Source organism: Pelodiscus sinensis, chromosome 7, assembly GCF_049634645.1.
Source record: "Pelodiscus sinensis isolate JC-2024 chromosome 7, ASM4963464v1, whole genome shotgun sequence".
Lineage (NCBI taxonomy): Eukaryota > Metazoa > Chordata > Testudines > Trionychidae > Pelodiscus > Pelodiscus sinensis.
In genome coordinates, this window is record NC_134717.1 from 34734790 (window position 1) to 34746983 (window position 12194).

The following is a 12194-nucleotide window of genomic DNA, read 5'->3' on the forward strand; positions in this document are numbered from 1 at the left end:
CCAATGCTCTAGAACTTGTCTACACCATGCAGCTCCAGTTAGGCTCCAGGCCATGGATACATCTAGGTTGGGGTTTGGCCCTCGGTGAGTAGATGAATCACACTTATGCAGCAGGCTGCAGTGCCTGATGCTACAAATTGGCACTGCTCCATGTGAACTCAATGGAGCTGCAGCAATTTACACAATCAGAAGTGCTGGCTGGCCTACTGGTTACCAGTTATGCTACATTGTGTGAAGACAATGTATATAACTGAGAGTAACACCAGCATCATTAGAAAATCTGATAAATTATTTAGATTTCATACAGAGCATTTAAGTGGCTCTATAAAATGTATTCAACAGCTGTGTCCTGTGACTGGGAGCTGATAACATAAAAATACAAACTTTTATATGAATTTGACTTTTTCTCTGATTCAACTTGCTATGAACTTGAACCATGGCCTTAAGGTGTTTTCACTAATGCTTTTCTTCATGCCTATGCTGCAGCCACAGAAGGTCCAGTGCAGCAGAACTGCCGTTCCATTTTGGATGTGAAAGAAGGGCTGGATGTGGAAAAGATACTCACGGGGCATGTGCAGCCTGTACAGTGTGGAGTGAGGGGCAGGGAGCAGGAGAGAGCATGGGGTAGGAGTGTGGTCAGAGGATCTACTGCAGTGCATGTGGAGATGCTGTTGCTGTATGTGAACTACTTAAGCCACTGAACTGGAGCAGTCCTTGCTTTGCCACCATGTTTGTTTTATTTTGTAAATATACAAAAGTAGAGGCCAGCAGAGCATCTGCAGGGAAATTGGATCTGTAAACAATCTAATTGGTTTTTGATTCCCGTTTCCCATGCCCCCCAGTACAAGGCCTTCTCTGCTCAAAACAAATAAAATAGTTTCAGAGGTTTAGCCATGTTAGTCTGTAATTGTAAAACATTAAAAAACAGTAAATAGTCCTGCAGCACCTTAAAGACTAACAAAAATATAAATAGCATCATGAGCTTTCGTGGGCACAACCCACTTCTTCAGATGAGTGGAGTAAAGGGGTCCAGATTGCAAATAAATAGCAGAGAAAGAGAGGAGGTGGGAGGGAAAGAGAAGGGAAAAATGGAGAAAAAATGTCAATTAGAGTGTCCATGCTAAATGAGGCTAATAGAGTGGGCTATAAGTATTTTAAGTACCCAGTGTTTAGCATTTTATGTCATTAGGGTGTGGAAAGTAGTGGCCTATGCAGGTCAGGTCTTTGTTTAAACCTCTATTCACCCTCTATTTAAACCTCTATTTTTATTTTGGGTCTGCACATCCTAAACTCAAAACTCTGGTCATCTGTTTGTTTATTTGCTGTGCCCACAAAAGTTCACGATACCATCTACATGTTTTGTTAGTCTAAAAAGTGCTACCAGACCATTTGTGGTTTTTTAAGTTTTTAAGTTTATCTATTCAAGGTGTCAGACTTGTAAATGAAACCCAGTTCTCTAGTTGCTCTCTCCAGGGGACTTTTGAAATTGTTTTGAAATAATACAAACACTTTTAGATCCATTAGTGAATGCACAGGCAAGCTGAAATGTTCCCCAACAGATTTCTATGTGTTATCATTTTGAATATCTGATTCATGTCCATTAATTCTTTGTCATAGAGACTGTCCAATTTGGTCAATATATATGGTGGCAGAGGGGCATTGCTGGTGTTTGATGGGGTAGATTACATTGGTGGATGTAAAGTTATATGAGCCTTTGATGTGGCGGTTTATGTGGTTAGGTCCTGTGATGATGTCGCTTGTGTAGGTGTGTGGACAGAGTTGGCACCAGGGTTGATTGCAGGGAGGGTTCCTGGATGAGTATGATGGAGCTACGCAGATGCTGGAAAAAATGTGTTTGAGGTTAGGGGGTTGTATGTAGGCAAGGATTAGCCTGAACCCCAAGGCCTGTGAGAGTGAGGGATAGTTTTCCAGGAAAGGTTGCAGGTTGTTAATCGTGTGCTGATGGGGTTTAAACAATTGACTGTGAAATATGTCTTGGATGGAAGCAAAAGACATGTAGTTAAGTGCAACAGTTGATAGAGACAAATAAAATAATACAGGTTGAACCTCTCTAATCCAACACTCACTGGTCTGGCAACATCCGTGGTCCAGCATGATTTCAGTTATCTGGGGCTACGCCTAGACTGCATCCCTCTGTTGACAGAGGGATGCAAATCAAGCACATCGAAATTGCTAATGAAGCAGGGATGTAAATATCCTGTGCCTCATTAGCATAAACATGGCCGTCGCTTTTTTCTAAATGGAGTTTTTTCGAAAAAAAAAAGGCAGTCTAGGCATGGATCTGTCGAAAATAAAGGCTTTTTCGACTGGTCCTGCACACCTCATTTTTTGAGGAATACAGGATCTGTCAAAAAAGGCTTTATTTTTGACAGATCCGCACCTAGACTGCTGTTTTTTTTTTAAAAGCAGTAGCCATGTTTATGCTAATGAGGCACAGGTTATTTAAATCCCTGCTTCATTAGCAATTTCAATGTACCTAATCTACATCTCTCTGTCGACAGAGAGGTGTAGTCTAGACAAACCCTGGATGTCCATTATCAGTAAGACAGGGCAAAAATTATTCCAGTGGTGCTGTATAGTTGTCACTAGATATAGTCCTGCTTTTTCCTTATAAACAGTGTACAGCGTGCATAGTGGCTGATATAGAAAAAATATTAAGTAGATTAACTGAACAGTGTGCTTCTTTTCCCATTGTCCATCTCCACAGCTTTCTCCCTCACACCAGATGCCAAGTTTAAGAATGAACAGATCAGAGGATTTGTCTGCTGTATTTTCCCAGACACTGAACAGGCACTAGAACAAATTAACAACGATGTCCAGGCAACTTAACCCATTTGTAAAGGCTATTTCATATATCAGTCTACACATACCTTTTAAACTCTCCAGGTATGCCCATCTCTGCACATGCTTCTGGCTTTCTACCTTACATCGCTTATGAATCACTGATTACATCAGGATAATTTCATTGGTTATACTTCCAATATTAGACAGTAAGGACCGATTTCCAAAGATGTTTAGATGCCTAAAGATACAGATAGGTGCTATGCAAAATTTTAAAGGTGCCTGAGTGTCTAACTCCCATTTCAATCAATGGGGTTTAGGTGCTTTTGAAAATTGAAGTAGGTGTCTATATCCATAGGCACCTAAATGCTGATTCTCCACTCAGTCATGCCCATTTTACAGAGGCTTCTTTGGAGTTACACCGCAGTAAGAGAGCTGAGAATTAAGCCCTAATAAATTCAGCTGACTTATATTCCTCATTTGTAAAATCACCCCATTATTGAAAATACTGTTGTCAGTAGAACACTCACAAAGGCTCATATAATCACCATTTAATTAGCCCTGCTTCATGTTATATTTGCTTATTTTACTGTTAACTTTCTCAGAGCTATAATTTTTTCCCCTTTTACAATTAGAACAGCTGAATTTTAATTACATTACCAACAAAAAGCTCATTAACATCACTTAATTGGTAGTGTTTCCAAAAAAACCTTAACTGAACTGAATATTTTCTCAAGAGTTCCCATCAAAGTATAATTTAACCATTACAAACAGCTTGGCAACAACATTTACATAAAGATTTATCTGTCTCTGGAGAATGTTTTTAAATGAGGAAGATCAGATATGTTGTTGCCATCCACAGAACAAAGGGGGTTTTTATACAGCAGGTTATTTCCACCTTTTAACTCCATTGAACAAATCCTGTATTTTTGTCATTTTGGTCAAATTAAGGCCTTTGATTTTCCACAAAGAAATGTAAAGCAATAGTAGATGGTACTAGAAAAAAGCTTTACCTGTGGGAGGGTTATTCCATAACTGACTACTTCAGGATTTCTTGCACTTCTCCTCTAAAGCATCATGAACTGGCTAGTGTCAAAGACAAGAAAAGCTGTATACAATGGAGCCTGAATCTGAAACAGTATGGTAACTTCTGTGCAAAAATGATCACAGAATCACTTTGTTTGCACTGGGCCTCTAGTAAAATATCTTGTCCATTTGCCTTCATCATGGCAGGATTGATTTAATTCACAAATCCTCCGTGTTAGATGAATGTTTAGCCTAGGGCTCAAATGTCCCCTCTGACAGCACTTTCAAAGCCACTCTCAGCATCTCTTTTCCAGGTGCCTTGTATTGTTATTGCTGTTTGTTTATTCACATTATGGAAGTGCTGAAGGATCCCAAAGATAAACAATGAACCCACTGAGCTAGGCTATGTAAAAACTCATAACAGAAAGACCTGCCAAATGGGTAATACGGTACTGACCTCACCCTTGCCAGGAAGCATGAATGTAGAGTTTCCTTCTTTATCTTCTGCCCATTATTCCATATTCTGTACTCATGAACAAGCAATGACTATCATCTTTATAACATCATTTTGTGAATCTGTAGATAAATGTGTTATTCTTCTAGCTTCCCTTTGCCAAGTTCACTCTACTTTTCCTCTCAGTCCATTTTTCATATCTTTATTTAGTTGATTTCTGAAAATCCTCTAGAACTTGACTAGACCTGTTTTGAAGGGTGACGTGATGCTTTCCACATCTGCATTTTGCACCTTGTAAAATGACTCTTCCCAAGCAGCATCCCCTAAAACATTGGAGAATGAATCAGGGCCCAAAATGTTTAGGGTCACTACAAGACAATATCAATTATATTGACTTCAGTGGAGTTGCACCAGTGACCTTGGAAACTCCCTGCTGCAGTTCCCCATCTGTAAAATGGGAGCCCCAGAGAAGTGTTAGGTATTACCAGGACAGAACTGTCCTTTGAAATTTCATGAAAGGATGCCTTTGCCTCCAATTTCATCACTGAATACATGCAGTATAACACAGCAAGTTCTGGATAAAGATGGAAACAATTGTTGGGATTCAATAACTGTGCTGACTCTATACCTTCTACCCCTTAACATGAACCCAAACAAAAAGTTGGTTTGAGATTCAAAAGGTGTGATACACTTAGAAATTTAAGCATCTGAGGATATTTTCATATCTGCCTATTCAAAGACCAGAAACACCAAGGGTACGTCTACACTGCAGCGCTAATTCAAACTAGCTTAGTTCGAAATGGTTAATTCGAACTAAGCTAATTCGAACTAACGCGTCTAGAACTAAAAACTAATTCGAATTAGCGTTTTGCTAATTCGAACTAGCAAGTCCACATTGAGTGGACCCTGAACAGGGCTTAAGGATGGCCGGAAGCAGTGCCGGCAGGGCATCAGAGGAGGACTTAGAGCGTGGAGTTGCTGTCTCAGGCTAGCCAAGGGCTGCGCTTAAAGGGTCCCGACCCCCACCCCGGACAGACAGTTCTAAGGGGTGCCCCGCTTGCAAAGCAGTCCTGGCTTGGATTGCCCGGAGTACCAACACTGGGCACACCACACCACTCGGCCATCAGCCCGGCTGCACTTGCCGCAGGCTGCGATCTGGGAAGAGGGGGCAATCGGGGGGCTGCAGGAAAGCTTCCACCCCCAGAAGCCTGCAGAGCCAGCCCAGTCCTCCCCATCGGGGGCTCGTACCCCATTCCTCCCTCACCTCCTTCCACTTACCCTTCCCTAGCCCGCCTTCTTATTGATGTACAAAATAAAGATAACGTTTCTTCCAACATTGACTCTGTCTTTATTGAACAAAACTGGGGGAGACTGGGAAAAGGAGGTGGGAGAGGGAAAGAGAAAGGCTGGGAGAGGGGAGGGCAACTAACATGATGAGGGGTTGGGAACAGGTCCCAGATGAAGAGAGGCTACAGAGACTGGGACTGTTCAGCTTAGAAAAGAGGAGATGGAGCAGGGACAGGATAGAGGTCTCTAAAAGCAGGGGTTGGGTGGAGAGGGTGCATTCAGAAAAGTTCTTCATGAGTTCCCATAAAGAAGGACTAGAGGACACCAAAGGAAAGGAATGGGTAGCAGGCTTCAAAGTAGTAAGAGAAAGTTGTTCTTCAGAAAGCAAATAGTTAACCTGTGGAACTCCTTGCTGCAGGAGGCTGTGAAGGATAGAACTAGAACAGAGTTTAAAGGGACGTGAGATCAAGTCATGGAGGTTGGGTCCATGTAGTAGTCTTAACCAGGGGGTAGGAGTGATGTCCCTGCCCAAAGTTTGTGGAAGGCTGGAGAGGGATGGCACGACACAAATGGCTTGGTCACTGTCTTCGGTCCATCCCCTCCAAGGTCTCTAGGGTTGGCCGCTGTCGGCAGACAGGCTACTGAGATAGATGGACCTTTGGTCTGACCCAGGACAGCCATTGTAAGCTCAGGGCTCAGGGTCGGGGGTCTCAGTAGACCCCTTTGATTTTCATGCACACCTGCTCCTGGGTGGCCAGGCTGGCAGCTCTCCTGCCCTAGACAGCCACTTTCCTGTGCCTAGTGCGGAGATCGTGGACGAGGTCCACGATGTCTGCACTAGCCCAGGAAGGTGCCCGCCTCTTGCGGTCCAGGGCAAGCTCCCGGGAGCCGCCAGCCTGGTCCCGGGAAGAGGGGGTGGGCTGGAGGACATCGGGTGGGTGGCTCTGTGCCATGCCAGGTGCAGGGTCTGCTGGCTGGGTGCTGGCAGGCTTGCACCTGGCACGGGCACCGTAGCCAGCCCGTGCCCCTTTAAGGGGTCCGGGGCCGGGAGGGGGGCATAGAGTTTCCCTGGTGTTGTCCAGAGTGGCCACCAGGGAAACCTGGGGAGGGCTAGCCTCCCACTAGTTCGAATTAAGGGGCTACACACCCCTTAATTCGAACTAGTAAGTTCAAACTAGGCTTAATCCTCGTAAAATGAGGTTTTCCTAGTTCGAACTAAGCGCTCCGCTAGTTCGATTCAAATTCGAACTAGCGGAGCGCTAGTGTAGCGGCTATGAATGTTAGTTCGAACTAACGTCCGTTAGTTCGAACTAACATTGTAGTATAGACATACCCCAAGCTACTTATCTTGCTCATGCTAGGGAACAGTAGAAATTCAGGAAAAGACTCTCCCTTGGACCTCTGCATTTCAAACCCACCAGCATTGACTAAACTTTGGACAAGCATTTAAGCTTCAGGATAATTATACCAATTGCAATTCCAAACCTTGTATGACTCACGTAGCACTAGGTTTTGCCCCTACTTACTGTGGTTTGGACATTAATTTGTAAATCACATTGCTCTCTCAACTGTTAATATAACTAAGCAAGCATGTTCACTTGACTTTATGTCTTCTTTCCAAATGAGAATCTATCTCTGGAAGATGAACCAAAATCCAAAACATGAGTTTTATGCAAAATGACAGTAACCATAAGTTTCATTTTAAGTTCCAGTTTTATTTTCTTTTCTTTTAACAAGCAGGCGTTAAATGTGCCAAAATGTGTAGTGGTATGTTATCTGCTAATATACAGCATGAATAACAGATGTAAACTCCACATTAAAAGTATCTTAATCTTCAATTCTTAATCCACCTGCAGAACGTACTTAATCTGTGCACAGGTACAACCACATCATATCAAGGCACATCTAGCTCTCATGGATGAATAAGATGCTTCATCATGATGAGAATACCTTTGTTATTCTGACAGGAAAAAACATTGTTTGAGGAAGTGGGTCATATGGGTATAAAGATGTTTACTTGAAAGGCCAGGAATTCCATGATCCTGATCAGTGTACCACTGAAAAAGAAGAAAAAAAACCCCAAACATACTTTATTCCTCTATCCTACAGTAAGTAAACAATTAGAAGCTTAATCTTTATTACTATTACAGCCCCATAAATGGTGAAAGGTGCCTCACAAAGACAAATGGTTAGTGGCTTGTTAGCTCGCTTGTTCTTTGTGTGATAATTATTTTTATTAGTTTTCATTATATTCATATTCTTATTGAACAACATTTCTAAATAATCTGTAATTTGGGAGTCAGAATGCCTTCCTGGTGAGTTAGTTGCATCAAGCCAGACCAAAAAAACTCTAAGATGCCCTCAAGGACAAGAGTCCGTGACATGTGCTGCATGTCCTTAGCATTAGAATTATTGGCTTAGTCTACACTGCAGGATTTTTGAGCAAGAAACCTTTTGCAGAAGAGTTTTTGATCAAAAACTTCTTGCCCAAAAGCGTGTCCAGACCTCAAAGTGCATCGCAGAAGCGATGTGCTTTTCCACAAGAGAGTGTCCACACTGCGTGATGGACACTCTTGCGCAAGAAAGCTCTGATAGCCATTCACAGAGCACCTGTACTTTTTCCGATAGGGATTTCTTGCGCAAAGGCACTTCTAGAGCGTCCACAGCTGCTTTTTTGCACAAGAGCTGTAGTGGGTCATTCCTTGTGGTGAGAGGAATAACTCGACCGGCAAAAGCCCTCTGTTCTATTTTCTTGTGCAAAAACACGCTTAAGGTGTAGATGCTCTGCAAGTTTTTGCACAAAAATCTTGTCGTGTAGACATAGCCATTCCAAAGACAGACTTGGCTGGCAATATTATGTTTTCATTAAACTGCCCTCCCCTGTGGAGCTCTGTCCAAATCATTCAGCATTACATCAGTTCCTTAGGCATTAGTTCTATGGCATCAGTTCCTTAGTACATCAGTTCTATAGCATCTTGAGAACAGTAACTAGCCTGTCAACACTGGCACATTTTGTTGTCAAAAACTGCCTTTTGGTGAGAAACAGTGAGAGAGTTTACACTACAATGCAACTTTTGTCTGGAAAAACACCCAGTTTTGGTGACAAAAAACTTCTAGCCCTGCAAGAGACTTTTGACTTTTCCCCTCCCTTTATTATCGACAAAAAGTCAGTGTGGACTTTGTTGTTTGTTTTGTCGAGAGAACTGGCTTCAGCCAGTATCCCACAATGCCTGCCCTTATGGCTGCGCTCAGTGTTTTGTGATCTCTGCTGTCCTGCAGGCATATGCCCCTCCCCTTTCAAAGTTTCAGGAAGTATCTGATAGCTGAATGAGCTGCTGTGTTTGTGGAACAAAGAAAGAGCAAATCACTGGAATGCTTCTATTCTGCTTTGCTAGGAACACAGCAGCAGGCTGCTGCAGGGGAAAGGCTGGAGAGACTGCTGGGCTACTTTCACATTCCTCAGCACGGAAAGCTCACAGAACTATTCATGATATCACTTCCAGAAGTAGAGAATGCTGTGGGAGAACTCAGAGGGTTCAGTTCTGTCTTCCCACAACAATGCACTGTGGGATGCATCTTACCCACATTGCTTTACCTTATCTGTCAACAGAGTGCTAGCAATGTGGCCGTGAAATGTCGACAATGGGAGGCAGAAAAACTGGTTTGACCAGTTTTCACTTTTGGCAACTGTTGCATATCAGCAGCACTTTTGTTGCCAAACCTTCCCAGTGTGGACGTAGCCGGAGATGTATTATGTTACACCTTGGAACAGTAGCAATTATTTTAATAAGAAAATTTGCCTTAAGTTATTTACAGCCAAGTGTCATGAAGACATACTGAAATCCATTTTTTTAGGCTAGGTGCTTCTCTTCTCTGCAGATGCAGCACTGTTTTGCTTTAAATCAGTGGGAATGCAGGACATCTGGAGTCCACACTATGGTCCACACACTTATGGAGTGCCACAAACCCCTGTGCTTTGGGAATTGCATGTGCACTAATGTCTGTGACAGTTCATGGACAGAAGTAGGACAGGAACAAGACTAGTGCATCTGACATTAGCACATGTATAAGCGATAAAGAAGAACCAAAGCCTGACATGGATGCAATAGACATTTTGTCCATTTGGCCTACTTTTGCTCTTCATTCATCCCTTCCACCCTCCTGTCTGTCCCTGTTACCCTTTCTGTCCCTGACAATTTTGTCTCATCTCCCTCTGGGTCTATTTTCCAGATTCCTTCTTCCCTTCTCTGAGATCCTTCATCTTTGTCTGTGGCTGGCAGGTACCTGAAGGAAGCTCCTAATTCCTCTTCCTGTTTCATTAGGTAGCAACAGCCTCAAAAAGAGACATCTAGGCTGGCTGCTCATTCTTTTTCCACATGCCTTTTCCAGGCTTCAAAACTACTATTTACAAAGAAGAAACTGATACTCTGTTGAAGCAGCTGGAAACAAGGAGCAAAGAGCCAATTTCATTTGGTCAACCAGTTTTCTGTGGCTACCAGCAAGTCCACAGACCAATGCAAGTCCACAAGCTATTCTATGGGACTCACTGGGCTAAAATGACCTTCTTAAAAATGTCCCCAGGTGTAAGAGGAACTTGTTAATAGAATTATAAGCCCATGTTTAAAAAGACAAATAGTCCGATGTTATCTACCATTGCCTGGAAATCCACCTGTGCGTTAACAAGAGCTTTAGCGATCTGTGCTGAGTTCTGGAAATGTACATTATCTAGAAAAAGAAACAGAATAAAAAGAGGAAGAGTGGTTATTAAAATGTGGTAAATACCAGATAAAGTAAAGCTACAGTGCATTAAGTTCAGTCCATCAATTATTGAGTGCTACAGTTGACATTCCTAACAACGAGTAAGTGACACTTTATACACCTTGTGGAAATGGACTAAACATCTAAGTACTGACCCTAATCAAAGTCAAAGCAAGATGTTTAATGTTTCTCAAACAAAGAGGATGTGGTGCAGTATTTGAACTGCCTTTTGCAAACCTCACCATCTGCTGTTCCGTGGATGAGAAGATATTCTACATTTCGGAAGTTCTCTGCTCTCGCCATCACAGTTGAATTCTGTTCAGGGGGAAAATGGACACTTCAGCAGCTGCAATTTAGACCACTTAGTCACGTAGGTAAAAGGCTCTGATTGCATAGTATAAAACTAACTGAATCATCATATACACTGGCACTACAATAACAAGAGTGATTATTTATTACCCTCTGGGCTTGAAATGGAAGTTAGTATGTTTCCTAGGCTCTTCCCAGAGCCATTTGACACAAATCTTAGGCCCATGCCCCATCCCACACTCAAGCTGCAATGCCACCCATCTATGCCAAAATGCTCTGCCCGAGGAGTTTGGGATGAGGAGTTTCTGCCATTTGGGTGGGGCTGGGAAATGAACATTAAGGGCCTGATCCAAAGCCTAATGAAGCCAGTGAAATGCATTCCACTGACATTAGTGGGACTTGGACCAGGCCCTAAATCTGTTCAGAACCGGTATGTATGTTTGTGTAGGGAATCAGGGAAATAAAGGCTGGAAATTTTCAGTTAAACACTTAGGAACTAGCTGTGCCCCTATTTAGTAGCAATAATCTGATTACTTAGTGGATTAGTGTCATTTCACCACAGACCTCAGTCAGCATTAAGACGCTTTCACTCCATACCAAGTGGCCAGGAATCATCATCATTTAAACCCACCCTGGTGGGGTCCCCGCCTCCCAATGCTGAAGGTAAGCAGGTATTATCTGAACTGATCCTATATGTTCCCATGGGACAACAAAGACACTTAAACACAGAATAGTTAAGGATAGAAACTTATTTCTTTTTTCCACCACACCCTTCTTCCCTTCCCACAACACCCTTCTTCCCTTCTAACATGATTCTAAGTTTGAGGAAAACAAACACAATGAAGAGAATTCTTACTTGGTAGTGTTTGAGATTATCTGACTCAGTTGGAAGACCCATAAATCGCTCTGTGTAGATAGATGCTATCATATAAAAAAAGAGAACTGTAGACAGAATATATTCACATCTAATGGTTGTATGCTGCAGTTATATGTTTAAACGACATTAAACTTCCATTAATACACCCTAATGTACTACTTTTTTAAAACTAATTCTGTAGCTTCCTTCACTGTAGCTCCTGACTGCCTCATACAACATGACAACCTACATACAAAAACAATTTGTGAAGGTGAATTGATAAATATGCTGCCACTTTATCTGCCTCTGCAGAAATACCCGACCCAACGTGACCAAAGAAAAGGTCTGAGAAAACAGGTGAGTCATGTTCCATGATCTGAGAGCTATCAAATGTAAGCTTTGACAGTCAATCTGGAGGATCCAGTTCTATATAGACAAAGGCTGAGAGGGTATGTCTACACTACCCTCCTAGTTCGAACTAGGAGGGTAATGTAGGCATACCGCACTTGCAAATGAAGCCCGGGATTTGAATTTCCCGGGCTTCATTTGCATAAGCGGGGAGCCGCCATTTTTAAAACCCTGCTGGTTCGAACCCCGTGCAGCGCGGCTACACGGGGCTCGAACTAGGTAGTTCGGAATAGGAATCCTAGTTCGAACTACCTAGTTCGAGCCCCGTGTAGCCGCGCTGCACGGGGTTCAAAC

General features: G+C 42.7%; 1 protein-coding gene across 1 annotated transcript in view; it reads right to left on the reverse strand.

Annotated features, from left to right (window-relative positions):
- Positions 1 to 7263: 7263 nt before the first annotated feature.
- FAP (fibroblast activation protein alpha) overlaps positions 7264 to 12194 on the reverse strand; it is a 61356-nt gene continuing 56425 nt past the window's right edge. The window contains exons 23-26 of the mRNA XM_006114846.4: positions 11493 to 11557; positions 10570 to 10642; positions 10221 to 10294; positions 7264 to 7626 (exon numbers count right to left, since the gene is read on the reverse strand). Coding sequence (XP_006114908.2) covers positions 7525 to 7626; positions 10221 to 10294; positions 10570 to 10642; positions 11493 to 11557 — 314 coding nt within the window. The 3' untranslated portion in view covers positions 7264 to 7524. The remainder of the gene's footprint in view (positions 7627 to 10220; positions 10295 to 10569; positions 10643 to 11492; positions 11558 to 12194) is intronic.